General features: G+C 45.5%; 1 protein-coding gene across 1 annotated transcript; it reads left to right on the top strand.

Moving 5' to 3' along the window:
- Nucleotides 1–14469: 14469 nt before the first annotated feature.
- SRSF6 (serine and arginine rich splicing factor 6) lies at nucleotides 14470–19698 on the top strand. The gene is made up of 6 exons (XM_077831809.1): nucleotides 14470–14679; nucleotides 14990–15138; nucleotides 16921–17054; nucleotides 17285–17493; nucleotides 17929–18012; nucleotides 18147–19698. Exons 1-6 carry the CDS (start codon nucleotides 14573–14575, stop codon nucleotides 18502–18504), a joined length of 1041 nt encoding a protein of 346 aa, XP_077687935.1. The 5' UTR covers nucleotides 14470–14572; the 3' UTR covers nucleotides 18505–19698.
- The last annotated feature ends 3185 nt before the right edge of the window (nucleotides 19699–22883 follow it).

The following is a 22883-nucleotide window of genomic DNA, read 5'->3' as shown; positions in this document are numbered from 1 at the left end:
CATATTTGGAATTCCCAGCCTTACAGGCAGCCATTCAAATCTCTACTAGAAGCCTTTATGCTTAGCTGGAGTGTTCCCAGGGAAAAACTGAATCCCTGTTTGGGAAAGCACTCAAACGTCTGTTTAACTTTAAGCATGTCGTTAAATCCCAGTGAAATGTAGGCATGTGTTTAAATATGTTCTTGAATTGGGGACCTCTGAGATTACATCCATCGAGTATCCACAGGGCATTTGAGGACACACACCCAAAAGACCAAGAGAAAAGGACATACCCTAGCTATCTTACTCACATGAGTAGTCCCATTCACTTCAATAGCTTCTCCCACAAGTAAAGAGGGCAGGATCTGGTCCAAATCCCTGGCTTTAGACACTTGTTAGTAGATCGCTGATGTTAGTAGAGTGTGATAGCTCCAAAGGAACAGTTATAGTACATCAGACGAATGAGTTCCATTGGCAACAACACTTGGGAGTTGTTAACATCTGTTGTGCCATGGCTTGTTTTGAGGCAGTTTATAGTTTGTACATCACTGATTCAGTGAAGATAACTTTTGGAGCTTTGTGCTTTACCGAGTCATGTGGCCATTGGAGTAAAAATCCTGGGAAAATAATCAATTTAAAACATATGCATGTGCAATAACCCATTTCTAAAACACTCCTATTGCCTGGCTGGGTCATTTGCTCCACTGCCTCCCTCTCCCCCCCACTGACGAAGCGAGCCTTACCCAAGATGACTCTCCGCGGTATGAGAAGAAGGTTGGGCTAACAGTGTGGTTAAGGCCCTATCCTGGGGCTTGACAGAGCTAGGGTCCGCCAGATCCTCACCATATGACCTTGTGTCTCTCAGATCACTGGCTTTCAGTTTCCCCATGTGTATAATGAGGGTGTTGATACTTTCCCATCACAGCACGCTGCTGTGAGGATAATAAATACTTTAGAGATGATGAGGCACTTAGGTGTTACAGGGGCCAGAGAAGCACCTAGGTAGATACTATCAACTCCAGTGACCCGGACAAAATCTCCAGCCTAGGTCATTGATTCCATTTTGCCTATTGGTCTAAAGTCCCTCTGCAATGTCAATGCCATTCATTTGAACAACGGTTGCGGAACCATTACAAACCAGCAGATCCTGACAGCTAGTATACCATGTTTCAACCTGTAATGTATTTGAGTCAATTGCTGGATCAGAATCTGGCTTTCTGTAATGACCTTAGTAGAAACACAACTGGAAAGCGTATGTATGGGAGAAGCATGTAGAAATACTGTCCAACTATTAACTGTAGCTGCACAAATGACTCCTTGACACTCCAGTCTCTCTACAAACAGCTAGTGCATAATAAATGCATGATATGCATATTTTATATTGTTTGCATGAGACATTCACATATGGTTATTTCCACTGCTGGCAAGGTCTGGGAAAAGACCATCAATTTCACACAGAAGGCTCCTTCGACAACAGATTATAAGGAATAATCAGTATCCAAATATTAGTTCTCAGCAGAACAGGCAAATTAGATGATGTGATATCTTTTTTTGGACTAACAATAAAGGATCTAATAAAAGGTTACCAGGCCACTGATTTTGTATCTAGCAGATTATGATTTATTACAGACTTCTCAGCCCTTAGAGCAGGATATTAGAGCTTTTCACCCTTAAGGAGGAAAGGAAAGATTGATTATAATTTTTTTTTATGATCCTCTTCATACCTTCCAATGTGCAAACTGCATTCAGCCACAGTAATTCTTATCTTTCTCTCTCTGTGAGTTTTAAGGACCCATGCGACATGCACCAAAGGTTTGCACTACAGGTCTGCAATTTATAGTTGGGCAGAGCAGCTGCTAATATTCAGTGAATCAGAATGGCAGCTAGGGTTATATAACTAATTAATGTGCTGGTGTAATTCTCTGTGGCATTCCCCATGGGGAGACGCACATGTCCCGCTGGAGAAGGGCTATTGATTCATGGGGGCTGATTCCAATTTCACTTGCACCTGGGTAAACCCACAGTAACTCCATCAAAGTCAAGGGAATGAGACAGGTGTAAAAGCAGTGGGACAGACCGAGGATATGTCTGAGATGTGACCAGAGTCTACTGCTCTACAGCTATTGTCTGCTTCCTAGGGTCTATAGGGGACTATAGGAAGCAGAGTATGTGTTAGAGAAGCCCTGAGGCTGTTCTAACTCTGGGGGCCAAGCAGGCTCCTGCATGACCCCAAAATAAGGAGAGTTCAAAGGTATCTTAAAGCCACCTTAACCATCCCTGGGTGAAGTGCACTTATGTTAACTGAGAATGAGGCCTCTCGGTTCTATTCCTAGCTCTGTGATCTTGAGCAAATCAGTCAGGCTCTCTGAGCTTCATTATTAATGGTGGCAAAGTGTTTGAAGCTGGAAGGCGCTGAAGGAGAGCAAAGCATGGTTATTACTAACGGGGAGGGTGGGGCCACACAAACACCCCAGTGGGCTGAAGACCATGCTCAGGGCAGGTCTGATCAGTGCTGATCTCCCTCTTTTTCTTCCCTAGCTGGTAGCCTGACTCACAAAAAGCATTTTCTGTGTTGTTCTGCCCTCCCTCTTCCTCTTCTCTTCTCCCTCTCTCCTTGATCCTCCTTTTGGTTGCCATGAATGGTTCTCCTTTGGGAGGTGAGATTTGTTTATTTTGTCAGTCGTATGAGGTGACTTTGAATCATAGAATCATAGAATATCAGGGTTGGAAGGGACCTCAGGAGGTCATCTAGTCCAAGCCCCTGCTCAAAAGCAGGACCAATTCCCAATTAAATCATCCCAGCCAGGGCTTTGTCAAGCCTGATCTTAAAAACTTCTAAGGAAGGAGATTCCACCACCTCCCTAGGCAACGCATTCCAGTGTTTCACCACCCTCCTAGTGAAAAAGTTTTTCCGAATATCCAACCTAAACCTCCCCCACTGCAACTTGAGACCATTACTCCTTGTCCTGTCCTCTTCTACCACTGAGAATAGTCTAGAACCATCCTCTCTGGAACCACCTCTCAGGTAGTTGAAAGCAGCTATCAAATCCCCCCTCATTCTTCTCTTCTGCAGACTAAACAATCCCAGTTCCCTCAGCCTCTCCTCATAAGTCATGTGTTCCAGACCCCTAATCATTTTTGTTGCCCTTCGCTGGACTCTTTCCAATTTATCCACATCCTTCTTGTAGTGTGGGGCCCAAAACTGGACACAGTACTCCAGATGAGGCCTCACCAATGTCGAATAGAGGGGGACGATCACGTCCCTCGATCTGCTCGCTATGCCCCTACTTATACATCCCAAAATGCCATTGGTCTTCTTGGCAACAAGGGCACACTGCTGACTCATATCCAGCTTCTCGTCCACTGTCACCCCTAGGTCCTTTTCCACAGAACTGCTGCCTAGCCATTCGGTCCCTAGTCTGTAGCTGTGCATTGGGTTCTTCCATCCTAAGTGCAGGACCCTGCACTTATCCTTATTGAACCTCATCAGATTTCTTTTGGCCCAATCCTCCAATTTGTCTAGGTCCTTCTGTATCCTATCCCTGCCCTCCAGCGTATCTACCACTCCTCCCAGTTTAGTATCATCCGCAAATTTGCTGAGGGTGCAATCCACACCATTCTCCAGATCATTTATGAAGATATTGAACAAAACCGGCCCCAGGACCGAGCCCTGGGGCACTCCACTTGACACCGGCTGCCAACTAGACATGGAGCCATTGATCACTACCCGTTGAGCCCGACAATCTAGCCAACTTTCTACCCACCTTATAGTGCATTCATCCAGCCCATACTTCTTTAACTTGCTGACAAGAATACTGTGGGAGACCATGTCAAAAGCTTTGCTAAAGTCAAGAAACAATACATCCACTGCTTTCCCTTCATCCACATGTAAGCAGTGTCAGGATGAGCTCCACCCTGACATCTGGTGGTGAGGTGTGGCAAGTTGTGGAAAAGAACTTCAGGGGCCGATCTCATTTGCATAGGCACACCCACCACGCCTAGAATGAGACCATAGCTGCTCAAATGGTCACTTTGGCTGCTGTGGGATCCCCAGCGTCTCTGTTATTGGGGCAGGAAGAATAAATTGTTATTACCCTGATTATGGGAACTGTGCTTGGAACTGTACGTGGCCTTTTGTTATGATGGAGGGATTCACCATCAATTAAGTAGCACTCGCTAGGCAAGGGTCATGGGTTCCAAAACTGTGTGAATAGAGAGAGGCTGGGGATAAGTATTAATACTTGGTGGCATGGGCCCCTTGGTGAGGGCCTTACATGCTAATTGCACTTCCTCCTCTCTCCACTGTGGAATATCAGAGCTAATTTTGATTTCATTAGACGTTTAGTTATAGGCTGCTGAGCTCACTTTGGGCTGACAGTGCACCAGCACGGGGGCTCCCCTACTACAAGCTGAATTCACCTAAGAGCTGAAATCACTGAGTGTTGTGTTAAGTAGTGGGGGAGCCTGAAGATATATTGTGGTGCAGTTTGCGGGACGGCTGGTGAAGCAGTTCGACGCAGAGCAGCGTGTGGATGGCAGGAGCTGCTTGTGGGCTGTGGAGCTGAGCGAAGGAGTTCGTGGGGCGACTGGCAGAGCGGAGCGCAGCTGAGCGAAGGAGTTCGTGGGGCGGCTGGCGGAGCGGAGCGCAGCTGAGCGAAGGAGTTTGTGGGGCGGTGAGCGGAGCGGAGCGGAGCGCCGCTATGGAGCTATGGGGCGGTCAGCCTCAGATCATGTAAGGTGCCTCTTACCCCCGTCCCATTTCCACCCAGGTTGGGAGGTAAAGCTCCGCAGATAAACTTTCGAACTCTGGGGCTGCCCTGACCAGGGACAGAGACTTTTGGGGCATTGGACTTTTGGGACTTTGGGTGATTTGGGGTTGCTGGACTCAAGAACCAAAGGGAAAAGGGCATGCCCCAATTTGCCTGGGGTGGGTTTTTTTTGCTCATGGGTTGTGTTATGAATCCTGTTGGTGGTGTTTCCCCAACATAATGCCACATTGTTTCTCTCTGTTATTAAAAGGCTTTTGCTACACTCAGACTATGTGCTTGCGAGAGGGGAAGTATTGCCTCTTGGAGGCGCCCAGCGGGGGTGGTATATATTTGTCCCAGGTCACTGGGTGGGGGCTCGAGCCGGTTTGCATTGTGTTATTGGAATGGATCCCCTAGATATTGAACCCGGCCCTTGTTGCTGCCAACTCTGACGTGCAGAAGGGTTACACACAGAACCAGTAATCTCATCATAGAAGGCGATTAGATTAGTCAGGCATGACCTTCCCTTGGTGAATCCATGCTGACTGTTCCTGATCACTTTCCTCTCATGTACGTGCTTCAGGATTCATTCTTTGAGGACCTGCTCCATGATTTTTCCGGGGACTGAGGTGAGGCTGACTGGCCTGTAGTTCCCAGGATCCTCCTTCTTCCCTTTTTTAAAGATTGGCACTACATTAGCCTTTTTCCAGTCATCCGGGACTTCCCCCATTCGCCACGAGTTTTCAAAGATAATGGCCAATGGCTCTGCAATCACAGCCGCCAATTCCTTTAGCACTCTCGGATGCAACTCGTCCGGCCCCATGGACTTGTGCACATCCAGCTTTTCTAAATAGTCCCTAACCACCTCTTTCTCCACAGAGGGCTGGCCATCTATTCCCCATGTTGTGATGCCCAGCGCAGACTTTGGTTTATCTGCTTTAGTTTGCCACGGATTGAAATTATCATGCTTAAAACAAGCATAACAAGACTACTGATCTGCTGCTCGCTCTATCTTTTCCCTCCTTGGCCTCTCTCCTCTTTTGTTTGTTTACTTCCAGATGTGTTATAACTGTCACTGTCCTGACAGAGACAAGCATATGGTCCTGAATATCCCAATATTATTTCACAGGACCCAGTGCACCTTTTTGCATCCACAAAAATAGACAGGCTGGAAAGTATCGTAATTGTCTGTGTTCACATGCTGCCAGTATGGTTATGGATCATTACCTTAATGGACCATTGCTTTTTCTTTCTTTCAAAAGAATCTTCTGGGACATCCTCCCAAAAACCAAGCCAGAAAGAGAAGACATGAACAGCAGCTGATAGCTCAGAGAGCTCATGGCCAGAGAGTCTTTTCCATTCAGAATTCATCTTCTTGTGGGAATCTGGAAGGAAATTCTATATGCCAGGGGCTAACAGTTCTTCAGAGACTGAAATGAGCATCCTTACTCACCAGAGATCCTGTACATAGCTTGCAGAGATCTTTCTGAGAAAAGCAAGGAAGCCCGTGAAGGAATCACAGTCAGGTCTGGGAGTGTGGGAAGTGATAATTATTGGCCTGATCATCAGTTAATTCAATTTAAACTAAATGGAAGGATAAACAAAAATAGGTAGAGTCTTTAATTTTCAAAGGGGAAACTTTAAAAAAATTAAGGGAATTAATTAGGGAAATGGACTGGATTGAAGAACTCAAAGATCTGAATGTGGAGGAGGCTTTGGAATGACTTTAAGTTGAAGTTGCAGAAACTATCTGAAGTCTGCATCCCGAGCAAGGGGAAAAAATTCACAAGGGAAGGGCTGCAGACCAAACTGGATGAACAAGCATCTTAAACAGGTTAATAAGAGAAAGCAGAAAGCCTACATGGAATGGAAGATGGGACAGATCAGCAAGGAAAGCTACCTCTTGGAGGTGAGAAAGTGCAGGGATAAAGTAAGAACTGGCAAAAGCCAAACAGAGTTGGACATTGCAAATAAAATTAAAACCACTAGTAACAATTTCTTTAGCTATATAAATAAAAAGAAAACAGGTAAAGAAAATGTGGGACCATTAAATACGGAGGATGGGGTGGAGATTAAAGATAATTTAAGTGTGGCCCAACACCTGAACAAATACTTTCCCTCAGTTTTTAATAAGAGTAATGAGGGACTTGTGAACAGTGGCAGGATGGCTAATAGGAAGAAGGATATGAAGGTAGAAATCATCACATCTGAGGTGGAAGTCAAACTCAAACAGCTTAGTGGGAACAAGTGAGAGGACCCTGGATAATCTTCATCCAAGAATATTAAAAGAACTGGCACATGAACTTGCAAGACCAATATTAGGATTTTTAATGACTCTGTAAACTCAGGGGTTGTACCCTTGAGACAAGACTTGCAAATATAGCACCTCTATTTAAAAAGGAAAACAAATGGGAAACTACAGACCCATTAGGCTCTCAATTTTATGCAACGTTTAGGACAAATTTTGAAAGAGAAAGCAGTTAAAGATGTAAAATTGAATGGTAATTAGGATAAATGCAGCATAGTTTTACAAAAAGTAAATCGTATCAGACCAGCCTGATCTCTTTTTTGAGAAGATAACTGATTTTCTAAAGGAAATGCACCTTGTATTTCCTTGCACTGATTACTGTATACTTTGATTACTTGCATACTTGCATTACTGGATATCGGTAAGATATCTGATACAGTTCCACATCGGAAATTATTAGTTAAATTGGAGACGATGGGGATTAATATGAGAATTCAAAGGTGGGTAGGGAACTAATTAAAGGAGAGACTACAGTGGGTCATACTGAAAGGTGTGCTGCCAGGATGGAGGGAGATTACTAGTAGAGTTCCTCATTGACTGGTCTGGGGACCAGATAACACAAAGTTTGGAGGTAGTGCCAATACGGAGGAGGACCAGAATATCATACAAGAAGATTTGGATGACCTTAAAAACTGTAGTAATAGAAAGAGGATGACATTTAATTGTGCAAAGTGCAAGGTCATGCATTTAGGGTCTAACAACAAGAATTTTTGCTATAAGCTGGGGACGAAGCAGAAGGACGTGACAGAGGAGGAGAAAGACCTGGATGTATTGGTCAATCGCAGGTTGACTATGAGCCACCAATGTGATGCGGCTGTGAAAAAGGCTAATAGAGTCATAGAATGCATCAGGCAAGGTGTTTCCAGTAGAGACAGGAGGTGTTATTACCATTATACAAGAGACTGGTGAGACCTCATCTGGAGTATTGTGTGCAGTTCTGGTCTCCCATGTTTAAGACAGATGAATTCAAACTGGAACAGGTGCAGAGAAGGGCAACTAGGATGATCCAAGGAATGGAAAACCTGCCTTACAAGAGGATACTCAAAGAGGTTGGCTTGTTTAACCTAACAAAATGAAGGCTGAGGAGAGAATGATTGCTCTCTATAAATACATCAGAGGAATAAATACCAGGAAGGAAAAGGAGTTATTTAAGTTAAGGGCCACTGTTGGCACAAGAACAATTAGATATAAACTGGTCATCAATAAGTTTAGGCCTGAAATTAGACGAAGGTTTCTAGCCTAAAATGGAATATAGCTCATCTGCGACTGGTATTAGCAGATATCTCCAACGGCCAGAGATGGGACACTAGATGGATGGGGAGGGCTTTGAGTTACTACAGAGAATTCTCCTCATGTGTCTGGCTGGTGGGTCTTGCCCACATTCTCAGAGTCTAACTGATCACCATGTTTGGGGTCAGGAAGGAATTTTCTCCCAGGTCAGATTGGCAGAGACCCTGGTGATTTCTTTTTTTTTTTTACCTTCCTTGGTAGAAGGGGGCATAGGTCACTCGCTGGTTTGAACTAGAGTAAATGGTGGATTTTCTGTAATTTAATCTTTAAATCAAGAATTAAGGATTTCAGTAACTCAGCCAGAGATGAAGCGTCTGTTACAGGAATGCCTGGGTGAAGTTCTGTGGCCAGCAATGTGCAGTAGGTCTGACTAGATTATCATGATGGGTCCTTTCTGGTTTTAAAATCTGAATCTGTGATCCTGAGAACATCCACATTCAGGAAAGCCTTTGAGCGAATGCTTAACTTTCCATTCTAAGGCTTAACTGTAAGTACGTTTAAGTGCTTTCTTGAACTGGGGCCTATGGAAGCTACAGCAGGAGGTATTTAATTGAACTGTCTCCTTTTATCTTTAGAATGTGCCTTTTCTATGCTCTAGGCACTGGCACAATTTCAGATAAACATTCATAAACATTTATAAATTTTAATTCTGATGTTGAAACCAGTGAGCAACATCTCCTCTTATTGGGTATAGCTGGTGAAATGGATCTTATGAGTTAGGTGAAACCATGTTATGGGTTGAGTTACAACCTCATTAAAACTGATGTGTGAATGCACTCTTCACTTAAGATAGTTGTTATACATAATGATCGGCTTGCTGAAGGTAGAGATCTAAAAGAGAACATGAATGACTTAAATAGAATTTCTGTAGACTGTAAACTCTATGGGGCAGGGACCATCTTTTTGTTCTGTTTTTATAAATTGCCAAGCACAATGGGTCCCTGGTCCATGACTGGGGCTCCTACAAGCTCTTACCACAGTACAAATAATAAATAGTAATAATAATACTTTGCCCAATTCCCTTTTCCGACCAACAGCAATTATTTCATAGCTTGCTGCCCAGACATGATGCCTATGTGACTGTGCACAGACATAAGACAAAAGGCCATGATACTTGGGGATAAGAGTGGGAGAACTCAGTTACCTTAGTTGTGCATGCTTGGAGGAAATCATCTACTACTTGGAAAGAATTTTATTGCAGTAACAAAATTAGAGTAACAGGGCCTCACACCAGCACAATTCCATTGACTTCAGTAGAGTTATTCCTTGTTTACGTTGGCATAAGAGAGATCACAAACACATCCATGGATGCTTTTTAAAAATGCAAGTTTAAACAGGACTCTGCCTTTTTGGTTATTTTAGCCTCTGACAACATGCTCTACCTAGACGGTCTACTGTGCCAGCTTGTGTTTTGGGTTATTTTGATGAGCTTCTGTTTATTTTGTTTCCTGAGCTGCTAATGACTTCATTCACTGCAAATGAGGAAGGTCCACATTGGTGCTGCCACAATAACCATTAGAACGAGGACTTTCCTGAACAATTATCTGCACTATTCTGTGCCTCATTTCTCACACTTCTAATGAGTGAGGAGATCCTGCTACTTCAGCTGCCACTAGATCTCATGTTTTCGTTCTCCTCCATCTCCATATATAGGAACAGATACATCCCTGTGATGGTGCAGGAGGGGAGGGAAGGGGAGGCAGCTTGCACCTCCCATATTCTGAGGTTGCTGCGGAACAAGTAGTTTTCAAAAATGTGCCAAGAAAGCCCTTAGGGCTGCTGATGAGCCACTGCAGGGAGCAGAATTGCCAGGACACATGATTGCCCTGGTCACACCACTTCTTGCCTTGGTGTGCTCCCCTCCTCCAGCCTGCTTCTAAAATTGCCCCCCTCCAATTGCCCTGGAAGATCACTTGCTCCAGGTGTGTGCGTGGGGTAGAGTTGCCAACTTTCTAATTACACAAAACCGAACACCATTGCCCCGCCCCTTCCCTGAGGCCCCACTCCTGCCCTGCCTTTTCTCTGAGGCTCCGCCCCCACTCGCTCCATTCCCCCTCCCTCTGTCACTTGCTCTCCCCTACCCTCACTCATTTGCTCATTTTCACCGGGCTGGGGGTTGCGGTGCGGGAGGGGGTGATGGCGTCGGCTGGGGATGTGGGTTCTGGGGTGGGGCTGGGTATGAGGGGTTCAGAGTGAAGGAGGGGGTTCCAAGCTGGAGCAAGGTGTTGGGGCACAGGAAGGAGTTTGGGTGCAGGAGGGGGCTCAGGGCTGGGGTTGGGATGCGGGAGGAGTCTCGGAGCAGGGGGTTGGGATACGAGAGGGGGTGTGGGCTCCAGGAGGGAGTTTGGGTGCGGGAAGGGGGTCAGGGCTGGGGTAGGGAGTTGGGGTGCAGGAGGAGTGTCGGGGTTCAGGCTCCAGGCGCCACTCACCTGGGCAGCTCCCTGCAAGCGGTGACATGTGCCTCTGCTCCTAGGCAGAGGCGCAGCCAGGCCAGGCAGCTCTGTGCGCTGTCTCAGTCTGCAGGCGCCACCTCCTCAGCTCCCATTGGCTGCGTTTCCCAATCAATGGGAGCTGCAGAGCTGGCATTTGGGGCAGAGCGGGGGCAGCACAGAGAGCTCCCATGGTCATCCCTCTGTCTAGGAGCCGAGGGACTTGTCGCCGCTTCCAGGGAGCCACAAGGAGCCAAGTAGGGAGCCTGCCAGCCCCACGCCAACCAGACTTTTAATGGCCCGGTCAGTAGTGCTGACCGGAGCCACCAGGGTCCCTTTTTGACCACGTGTTCCAGTCAAAAACCAGACACCTAGCAACTCTAGTGGGGGGCGGAGCGGAGAAGGGGTTCTGCAGATGCAGAGCAGACCTGACACAAGGCCAGACTAGGTCGTCCCTTGGTTGCTACTTTGTGAAAATTAAGCTGATACAAAGTGTTTGCTGCTCAGGGGTGAATTCTCCTAAGAGCCACGCTATTATGTAGAATACTACATGTAAGGACTTTGAGGAGGGCTGTGAAGTACTGTAGCACATGATCCAGCTAGACATCTAAATACATGTCCATTCTAAGGCTGATCTGGTAATCTAATGAAACTCGTTAAACTTCAAAGAGCTGCAGGATGGCACAGGGCATCATGCGCAGTCTCACTGAACAGCTTGGGAATAGATTGTGCCTCTCAGAGTTCTCTATAGGCAGTTTCACAGCTTCCCCTACTAAGATTGATTGCTAAATTATCCCATAAACAAATATTCCAAGTGACAATGTATGAAAAAAGACAACAAGCCTTTATGCTAACAGACAGATCTGCATAGTCACAAGTCTTTTTACAACAGAGTGAAAAATATTCATAGCATTGATAAAATCTCCTGATGCTAAATATTCCATTAAGTGGGAGAAGGATGGTTCACATGTTGCATATTAGAGTATACGAATCAGGCACTTTCTTGCATCAGAAAAATGTAGTCTTGGAGATTTCTGCCTCTCCAACACAAACTCAGCAATTAGTTTGGTACAGATTAACTGAGCACTGTGAAGGTTTGAAGGCAATTGTTGGAGCCTCTAGTTGGTTATTTTAGTGATGTTAATGTTCTCAGGAGAGTCATAATGAAGAATTAGAAGCATATGAGGCTTACATTTCATGTGGATAAAACTGGTAAATCTCAGCATAGGAGAAAATAGGTTGTTTTTTTAATATTTTAAAATTTTCTGGAAAAAGGACACGTTTCTCTTTCTTTATTGAATTTTTGGAACATGGAAGGAGGGGGACCTGAGGCAGTAACAGTGATACTTGGTATTATGAGACAACACTGCTGGGAAGAAGGCGGCAGGCTGATGTACTGGGTTTATTAGATCATGAGAAGGATGTTGTTATTATTTCAAATAGATGATAAGGGGAAATTGGGAGAGGGAGTGTGATAAGTGTACATTCTTTGGGGCTGGCACAATGACTACTTTTGTGTTTGTACAGCACCTAACACAACAGGAGCCCAATAGCACCCAGAGCTGCTAGGTGCTTTACAGACAAATTAAAAAATAAGGTCCCTGCTCTGATGGATTTGCAGTTTTAATAAATGGCTGTCCCTGTAAAGAAAGCCTGGAAGATTCCTTCAAACCTCACAAGAATTTTTGGTTGACCCCAGTACCACATGCCGTGAAAAATCACCCTCTTCTCCTACATCTGGTAATGGGGGTCACAGGAAAAAATGTACTTCTACCTAGGTCATTTTATGGCTCTCATCACCATAGTAGCTAAGGGTATAACAACTACTAATGTATTTAATCTCACAACATTCTTGTGAGGTAGGTATTTATTATCATCACCATTTTAGATGTGGAAACTAAGCCACAGAAAACTGGTGGTCCATGGTCCATGCAGCAGATCAGGAGAAAGAGTGGGAAAAGCTCCCATGAATTGCACTCTTGTGCCTTCACACAAGATCTTCTCATCCTTTCTATAAGCTATTTGGAGCAGTGAACTTTGGGCTGTATGTAATGAACAGGAGAAGGTGCAGAATATGAGATTCCAGCCATTTCTGCGGCAGCTAGATGTGACAATTGGGATCAAGCAGTTGGGAATGACAGTTGGGACTCAGGAGCTTAAGGGTGGGCATTTGAGGCTGGGTAAGCAGCTGCTGTGTAGCAGGGGTGACAGTTGGGAGTGGGCAGTTGGTTATAGTGCAGTTGAGGGTGACGGTTGGTTATTGATCAGTGGGGGCAGTGGATTATGGGTCAGTTGGAGAGCACAGGAAATTATTTAAGAAAGTGTAGTGAGAGTAGCAGTGCCCCAGTGGGGAAGAAAGTGTCAGGGAGTCTGGATCAATCAGTGTCTTGGGACCTGGGTAAAATGTGTGAAAAAACACTCTCTTGTGGAGGCAAAAGAGCTGATTACAGAAAAAGGCCTGGAGCAATGAAACCAGGAGAGCTGAGACTGAGAAAGTCTTCAGGAATGACGAGCCAGTTCCTGGTCTCTAAGGCCCTTTGCTTGGAAATGCTGACTTTTCTACGGATGGTCTGAAGTTGTGTCTACCCAGCCTTGTCTCCCCACAGGCCCAGGTGATGCAATTATCACCTGTGTACTCCAGGCCAGAGCACATCAGGAGCATGTAGCCAGCATGGGCAGCTGCTCAGGCCAGAGAGCTGCTGCTAAGGTGTGCTTGCCCTCATTGAGGTAGACGAACAGGAAAAAGCATTTCAAAAAGGTGCAGGATTTTAAGGGGGACTTCCGGTCTCCGTGACCCTGGGGCAGTGGAGTTCACAACTGTGACCAGCGCGGTCAGTGTGGAGCATTGTGGGACAGCTGCTGGACGACTGTGAGGGTCGACATAGGTAACTGGTGTCTACACTTTCACTGAGTCAACCTCAGGCCATCCTTGACCAGGGCTCAACGCCACTCCGGCCCCGAGGTTACCATGTCGGCATAACAGGGCACTTACACTGACAGGCAACCAACTGAAGTGTGGGCACGTGCATCGCTAAGTCAATGCAAGGCGGCTTCCACCCACCTAATTTTGTAGCGCTGCCCGGGCAGCAGGCACGTGGATTACCTACAGCCAGGGGAGAACCCCACCCTCGGCCTGTGACAGGGACGGCGCGCGCGCCCCGCGAGCGCGGACGCGGCCTGTGACAGGGACGGCGCGCGCGCCCCGCGAGCGCGGACGCGGCCTGTGACAGGGACGGCGCGCGCGCCCCGCGAGCGCGGACGCGGCCTGTGACAGGGACGGCGCGCGCGCCCCGCGAGCGCGGATGCGGCCTGTGACAGGGACGGCGCGCGCGCCCCGCGAGCGCGGACGCGGCCTGTGACAGGGACGGCGCGCGAGCCCGGCGAGCGCGGCCGCGGCCTGTGACAGGGAAGAAGGGCGAACGCTTTTTACAGGCACTAGTGAAAACACTACCGCTGCAGCCCCACCCCAACCTGGGCTGAGGAAATAGCTTTGCGCATGCGTATAAGAGCAGCGCTCGGTCTGCGCGGGGAAATTATGCGCACAAGAATCGCTCCCCCGAGCTATGGAAAATGTGCAAGCGCTAGGCGCATGTGCAGAGAGAGAGAGAGCTTCCCTTCTCCGCCACCTCCGGATGCGCCTCGGCGCACAGCACGTTTTCCGTGGTGACGTACGGAGCTACGCCCCGCCCCCGGTATAAAAGCGTGCGCGGGCGGCGGGCGCCATTGTGCTGTGGAGCAGGCCGCGCTTCTGGGACGGTGCGGTGCGGGCTGCGCAGCACCGAACTCTCCTTGTCCTGCCTCCCCTCTGCCCTGCGGAGATGCCGCGCGTCTACATCGGGCGTCTCAGCTACCATGTCCGGGAGAAGGACATCCAGCGCTTCTTTAGCGGATACGGCCGCCTGCTCGAGGTCGATCTCAAGAACGGGTGAGGTGGGGGGGGCGCCCTGGGCAGTCGGGTCGGCGGGGCGGAAGTTTGGGGGGAGAGCGCGGCCTCGTCCTGAGCAGGCTCCTGGCGGGGAGGGGGCAATGGCCGCGCCCTTAAGAGGCCAGTGGCGAGGCTCGCGGCTGCCGCGTGGCGCCGCGTTCAAAATGGCGGCGGTGGGGAGCGGGGGCGCTGCGGCGGGGCTGGCTCCATTGTCCCGTCGCGCGGAGCCCCGGGGCTGCTTCGTTTGCTGGGAGCGGGGCGCCGTGGGGACCGGGCCTCGCTCCCTGACGGCCGATCTCTGACCCCGCAGCTACGGGTTCGTGGAGTTCGAGGACTCCCGCGACGCCGACGATGCCGTTTACGAGCTGAACGGCAAAGATCTGTGCGGGGAGCGGGTGATAGTGGAGCATGCCCGGGGCCCCCGCCGGGACAGGGACGGGTACAGCTACAGCAGCCGCAGTGAGTACAGCTCCCTGCCCCGGATCGTAGCTGGGGGGCGGGGATGTTCGGCCAGTCACTACTGCATTGGCCGCGTGTCCCGTCTGCAGAGGGCTGCTGGGTGCGTGGGGTCGGCCCCCTGGGGTGTGGGAGGGATGGCACTGATCATCTCACCAGGCATGGTGTGCTTGGCTATTGGGGGTACTCCTTGTGCAACGCTGGCTGCAGGATGACCTGTCAAGCTTTGCTTTACTAGCCTTTTTGCTAGCACAGGCCTTGCGCTTTAGGTACCCTGGAATAGAACTGCACTCTTTGGTACCTGTAATTGCATATGAAGCAGACTAGGGGGACAATTTTACTTGCAAAGCTTAAGTGTAGTCTTAATCTAGTAAGGATTCCCTGCTCTTTATTAGAAGAGATTGGTTATAGTCACTTAAATATTTGGAAGCTTTTAAATGAAAAGTTACATATTTGGGTATGGTAGAAGCACTCAGCTGTGAACTGTAATGTTTCAATTGAATATACAGAATTTAGTGGTTGGGGAGGGAAGGGTTTACTTGAGACAGATTGTAGGAAATATGGGAAGTTTTGTAAAAAGGGGAAAACTCATTTTGTGTAGTTTTTGCTATACAGTATGAGTAATTCAGCTGACTATAGCTTAATTGGCATGGTATAGAAATTTAAGAGTAGTAAGTGTGATATATCTTTCAGTAAACTCTAGATCAATGATACTCAGACTTCCATGATTCAGGAGCCAAATTAGTGATCAGCATTACCCAAAAGAGCCACAGTAGTGTGAATTCATTGTTTCATTTTCTATAGTACTACTCATATTTAAACAGTATGATGGGAAATATTTAGTTTTTATGTATATAATTCTCACCACAAAGTGAGTGACCAAGTATTATTTTTAACAACTATAATTGGTTAGTAACATAGTAAAAGTATCCAGATTGGCTAATAATGAAATCAGTGTTTTAATATCATGTACTGCAAACAGCTGCAAGAGACACATTAAAGAGCCACTTGTGGCTCGTGAGCCTCAGTCTGAGTATCACTGTTCTAGATGCTTGTGTTATTGGGTGGGTGGGAGTCTGTTTTTTACAAGTTTTTAAAAATTCAAATGTATGTTGTTTAAAATTGTTGCATGTCCAATTCAAACTTTTTAACAAGTCCTTGATGTTTCAATTTAAAAGTGACCAGTGGGGCTGAGGCTGTGTCCACTGAGGCTAAGATGACTGCCTTTCCTGATTGGCCATGGCTTTTCCATACATTGTGTGACCCTTGCCCTATGACCCTTTGGCTGACCTTACCGGAAGCCATGACGACAGCAGCCTTTTGCCATTAGACGCAGGGTGATGGTGAGGATTCCAAGGGTTAGACAAAACTGGTTAAACTGAACTAGGTGACTGTTACCTTGCGTGTTTTGTGGCCAACCACCAAAAACCTCATACTGTGATGTAAGTACTTAGTGTAACTAGTAAACGTTTTTGTAAAATGTAGAAATGCATGTAATCAGTTAAGTTTTATATTTTACAATGTTCTGTAAAATAAAACTTAGCAAGGTAAATCTAATAAAGGAGCAGTCACTCTCTAACAGATCTTAGGAGCACAGACGTGTAGGATTTTAGTCTGTTTGATTTGCCATTAATATAGATCATGGCAAAATTGCAGCTTTGTTGGAGGTTTAGAAAGATAAAGTCCTACTGCAGTAAATATAATCTGTGTTTAACTAACTTTTTCAGAACATTTAGCTGCCTTCAAAATTGTGAGAATCTAACTTTCTTTCTTTGCACAATAAAGGTGGGGGTGGTGGAGGCGGTGGATATAGCAGTCGGAGACAATCAGGAAGAGATAAATATGGACCACCTGTTCGTACAGAATACAGACTGATTGTTGAAAACCTTTCCAGTCGTTGTAGTTGGCAGGATTTGAAAGTATGTATTAATGTGAAATCCTTTAATAGAGCCGCTTGTGACTAGCAGAAAGCAATAAAATATTTCATTTTAGTTTGAATGTTCTTCTTTATTTAGCAGAAATGTTTTTAAATGTATTCAGGCATGGCAGTTTAGACTGTTAGAGCTCTTTGCATCTCTTCAGATTTGACTTAGTGACCTAGTTGCACGCATAAAGTGAAATGGTTATGTAACTCCATCTACTTTCTAAGGATTTCATGAGGCAAGCTGGTGAGGTAACCTATGCGGATGCTCACAAAGAACGCACAAATGAAGGGGTAATTGAATTCCGGTCTTACTCTGACATGAAGCGTGCTCTGGACAAATTGGATGGCACAGAGATAAATGGCAGGAAAATCAGGCTGGTTGAAGACAAGCCCCGGACAAGCCATAGACGATCTTACTCTGGCAGCAGGTCAAGGTAACTTTGAAACTCTGGAGCTTTATAGCAAAGACTATTAGCTCTAATAAGAGAGGGCCTATTATATGTACTCTTAATGTTAAGAGTAATCATTACCTTTATAATTTGTTGATACTTCAGGGATAAGATGACTCCCAGGGGTCTGGAAGGAATGTTTTTCCATGATGTAACATTGCATAGTTGACCAGGTGCATTATGGGGAAGACCTTTCACCTTCCTCTGAAACATCAAGTATAGGCTACTGTGACAGATGGTATTCTGGACCTAGATGGACCAATGATCTGCTCTGGTATGGCCACTCCTGTTGCTAAAAATTCTACGTTGTAAGACACTTTGGCTTTGCTAAAGTAAGGGGGGAGCAGGACATACCAGGCTAAAAAAAAAATCCCTGAAATTGTTATAGAATGTCATAGGTACCTTTTGAAATGTCACCAGGTCACGATCTAGAAGAAGGTCACGAAGCAGAAGTCGTAGGAGTAGCCGCAGCAGATCCCGTAGTGCCTCAAAAAGTCGCTCGCGGTGAGTAATTTGTCTGTTTAATGGTGCTTTCTGTTAATCCATCAATTATTACCTTTAGTTGGTAACTGCATGTATGTAGAACTGACATGGATACATATCAGTTCATGTCGAATAAAGATTGTGTTCTTTTAAAGATCTAAATCCAGGTCACGAAGCAAAGATCGTTCACGTTCCAGATCTAAAAGCAGGAAGTCTAGATCAAAGAGCAAATCTAAACCCAAGTCTGACCGGGGCTCCCGCAGCAGATCCAAGGAGAAATCTGAGAAGTCTCGCAGCAGGTCTAGGTCTATGTCTCGCTCTCCCAAAGAGAATGGTAAAGGAGAGGCTAAGTCTAAATCCAGGTCAAGGAGTAGGTCTCGTTCCAAAACGCCACAGCAGCAACCACCTGCCAAGGCTCACTCTGAGTCACCACCCAAAAGAGCTGCGTCAAGGTCCCGCTCCAGATCTCGCTCAAAATCTCGCTCACGGTCAAGATCTAGTTCAAGAGATTAAGACTAGAACTCTCCTCTTACGTTGCACACTATTATGGAACATTTTCCTACTTGCCAGGCCATTAATCTTTTATGTTAATACTTAAGAAGTTGGTTTCTTCTCTTGCAGAAGGGAATGGCCTGAGAACCAAGTAATGAGGCATAAAGATTTGATTCGTATCTAAATTTGATGAAAATATGAGGTTGTACAGAAATGTACAAAGCAGGAAAAGCCCCCCTTTTTGTAGAGATTAAGCTAAACTTTTAATTTTATAGCATTTCAGCAGGAATAATCTATCTGCTGTTGGGTGGAAAGTGGTTTTTTATATTAAAAATACTTTTGAGTATGAGGCTTAAGTTCAGGCATTTTGAGAACATTATTATTCCTAATTTTTTCCACTGTTTTAAAATTATGGACTTCAGTAGTTTAATGGGTTATGGCTTGCTACCAGAGGCATTACAGACGGCCTTGTTGAACAGGTCAGTATAGATGATGTGGCTATATTAATTTGTGGAAGCAGAATGTGAACTGGACATATGGTTAACATAAAACTAGACAAATTTCAGACCAGCAATAAACACAATTTGGAGCACTTCAGTTGTGCTGTATCTTAATTCAGCTTGCCAAAAGTTTCTTCTTTCCCCCTTCCCTATAGTGATTGTATTAAAAAGCTAATAAAGGTACTACTCTGTAGCTTGACATGATGCAGGATTTGCCTACACTCATAAGTAACTAAGTTCACATAATGGAAGTAATGTGACTTTTTTTTAGTTTGCTTGAATTCCAGGAGACACTCCAATTCTCAGACATAATGGTGTCTTTCTGGATATGGTCCATGTCGTTAGTGTCTTGTCTTGTTTGCAGGCCTCTAAATATTTACTTATTGGGTATGTAAAACTGAGTAAAGCTGCCTTCCTTCCCCTATAATTCATTTAACACCCACTTTGCTTCAAAATATGAGAACCACAATCCTATTATGTATGAATCTAAACCTATGGGATCTTAATGTATCGGAGCTAGAGTTCTAGTCTTAACAGAAGGCTTTGCTAAACCAGAGTTGCCAATTCACTTAAATTGTGGAGTAGAATCCATCCCAAAAGCCCCCTTTCTAGCTAAATTGATTTTTGTAACATGCATTAGCAAACATTAGAACTGCCTTGTAATCTTTATACAATGTGTAGTTTTACTTGTATAAAATTAAATCAGTGACTCAAACTCTTGTGCTTTTATTACAGTATAGCTTAATTCTTTTCTGGCTATATTGTGTTGGATCCACCTCCATGACAAATTGTGGCTTCTTCTGGGGTAGATACTTGCTGTGTAGAGAATTCATCAGGTCTCTTGATAAAACAAATGAGATGTGGCAGGAAATACTGTAGTTTTTTTACATGTGGTATTGATCTTACACCAACGTAACATTTGGTCTCTAAATTCCTTGACTGAGAATATTTTAATTGTGGGCAGGGATAAGCATTCAGAAAGCTTCCCTTATGTGGGTGCATCTTGCACCTGTATATCTGTCCCTGGTGTTTATTTTGAAGGCATAAGCGACACCTGCAGACAAGGTAGATTTCAGCTTGGTTGAAAGTATATCCCTTAAAGAAAACCATTTGCTTGATCGGCCTTGAAATAGTATTTCCATTCTTTAGTAAGACACCAGTGTATGTCAGTGAGGCAAATTATTTCTTCTAGTGCATTGAGTCTCAGCTGAGGCGTGAGACTTTCATGGGCCGGGGAGAGGGATAGTGTTGAGCCTCCTTGCTCACAGGGTCGCAATGGTGGGGTTGCTGGGCCAAGTTTCAGTCAATGGCATTGCAACCAAGAGCATCGGTTTGCAGTGCTTCCTAGCATTATTTGCTGCTGAAAATGAGAGAGATAGCTCTGAAAACTTTGGATCTTTGTGGTTAAGATATGTGCTTTTAAAAGGTTTCCTAGCTCCTGGGTGTTCTGAACAAATTTTTGGGTGGCCTCATTGTGTGGCCACCAACTCTTGCTGGTGGCTGCTCTATTTTTCCTAAAATACTTAATTGACTTTAAGAAAAACAAATGTACATATGTGTCCAAAACATTGTAATTTATTTATGTAGGGTTTTTTTGCAGACTCCGTAATAAAAATGTGCGTTGTCTCTCTTCTTTATTGGACTTAAACAGAATAGAAACACAAGTAAGGTGCTATGCATGGTTTGGTGGTTTGATTGCTTTTTTAAGATTTGCTAGCTAGTAAGTCTACTGTGAAAAGTGATTATTTGTATATTTAATATCACATTTCACAGCCGACTTGTTAGGGACAATGAGGTGCTAAAGGAAGCAGCAAGAGACAGGCGTGACAGGGGTGGGTGAGCCCAGGGCTGGAGCCTGGGGTTCCGCTGCATGGGTTGGGGACTGGGGGAGTCAGTGGGGGCCAGGGATGATGTGTGGGGGGTGAGCCCAGGGCTGCATCCCTGGGGTCAGATCTCAAAGCCCTGTGGCTGGGGGAAGGATCCTGCCGCCCATCCCCCCAGGGATGAAGCCCGAGTCCCCACCATCCCCAGGAAGGTGGGGAACTCACACTTCCTGCCTGCTCCTGCAGTGTTCTTGGCTCCAGAAGGGGGCAGGGACCAGACCCTAGTGGCAGCCCTGCGGGAGGAGTGCTACTTCCCACCCCAGTCACTGCCTAGGATGCTGTGGTCTCAAGAAAAGCCCCTACGGGCCGCATTTGGGAAACAGTGTCGGCCTATATGCACCATTAGACAGCAGGATCAAAGGGCTGATTTATTTAAAGTAGAATCTCCTTTATTGGAATCAGTGGCCCAAGTTCCATTTAGATAACATTGGAAACATTTTGTAAAAGGAGCTGAGCATAGCTCAATTTAAAAAAAAAAAAAAGTTGAGAACTCCTGTTCTAGTATAATGTTGCCTCATGCCTTTGCCAGTCAGTCTGAAGCAGAGGCACATCTACTGACTCATTATTTAGTACTAAATTCTTTTGGAATTTCAGATGGGCAGGAAAAGTGTCAAGTTCAATTTGGCTGTAGGCAGTACCCCAAGTTATTTTGGGATACAGCAGAATTTGCTGCCATATTCACATACCGCTCACAGAATTGTTCCATGATTTCAACTTGTAATGAACATGTGTGTTTCCTCCTTTTGGTTGTAAGGAGAATATTGGAAAGATGGGGCATCTTTACTAGAAAGCCTTAAAAATGTTGAAGGGTGCTGTATGCTAGCAGTCCTACCATTGTACGAGCCACTGCACCTATCCACAGGCTGTCAGCACATTGCTTAGATTGTCCATGTGTACAAGTTCTTAGTCTGCCAACAGCCTGACATTTGGGTGTTCGTGGTAGACCCTGAAGATGACATACACGCACTTGAACTATTTCACAGCTCGATATTTTGGCAGAAATGTCCACCTAGTATGCTTGTCCCACAAACACTCCCACATATCCCCCAGCCATCTAGCTGCCAACCCTAGTTTCCCCATGGACTACAACTCCATTTATGCATCCTCAGTATGAACGCACAACGTGAGAATCATGAGGTTAAATGTGATATCAAAGAATAATCCAAGGGCTAGTGAAGCTGCCGTGGAACTTCCATTCTGAACTGCAGAATCCGGAGTCCTTGCCATAGAATTTAGTTCTAGCATGCCGTGAAGTACCTGGAAGGCCTTGATAAATGACCAGATGTTACTGCATAAATTTATGCTGGTGTCCTTTCTCTGTGTTTTAACTTAGTGGAAATTTCTAATTCCTACCGAAACTGTCACCTCATAGCTAAATGGGAATTGTGCTACAGTATTGTAATTAGTGTTCTAGAGCAAGTTTTTGATCACTGATTATGATAGATGGTGCTCTATAATACATGCCAGAAAAGATGTGATTTTTCATGTGTGTATCTGGACTTTAAAAGTTGAGTGAAGATGCTCAAATGACAGAAATCTGTGCCCCTGTTTTTGAAGGGTCATCTTAGCTTTGATATATTTGGAATTCATACGACTAAGGAAACGTTAGTTGCAAGCACAGTTCGTTAACAAACACTTGAAATAGTTTGGTATGCCGATTCTAGATTGAAATCTCTTATGGAATCATCTCACAGTTTCTCTGTCAGGAGAGAATAACCCTCATGAATGAAACAAAACTGAATTAAAAATATTCTGAATCTTGCAGATTAACCAATTGAGGTTACCTGCAATAGCAGGGAAACTAGACTTGATGACCAAGGAGGTCTCTTTCAGTCCTATCTTCCTATGAACTTTTTACTATTTAAAAAAAACTCTTGGTGCTTGCTGTTTAAGGTGGTGGTGTTGCAGCTCACATGAGGGAGACTATAAATTCAGTGATATTTGGATCTGGGTATTTCTATAGCCCCAGCCTCCCTCCATCTCCCTATAACCAAGGTATCCAGATGCTAAGTGGGAG

Source organism: Eretmochelys imbricata, chromosome 13 (assembly GCF_965152235.1).
Source record: "Eretmochelys imbricata isolate rEreImb1 chromosome 13, rEreImb1.hap1, whole genome shotgun sequence".
NCBI classification, from domain to species: Eukaryota; Metazoa; Chordata; order Testudines; family Cheloniidae; genus Eretmochelys; species Eretmochelys imbricata.
This window is presented reverse-complemented; position numbering and strand designations above follow the sequence as displayed.

What these genes read in the sequence shown, in the direction of transcription:
- SRSF6 (XM_077831809.1), top strand. Translation starts at nt 14,573, where the DNA reads ATGCCGCGCGTCTACATCGGGCGTCTCAGCTACCATGTCCGGGAGAAG. An exon ending in TACTCTGGCAGCAGGTCAAG is followed by an intron (nt 17,494 to 17,928) that starts GTAACTTTGAAA and finishes AAATGTCACCAG; the next exon opens with GTCACGATCTAGAAGAAGGT. An exon ending in GCCTCAAAAAGTCGCTCGCG is followed by an intron (nt 18,013 to 18,146) that starts GTGAGTAATTTG and finishes GTTCTTTTAAAG; the next exon opens with ATCTAAATCCAGGTCACGAA.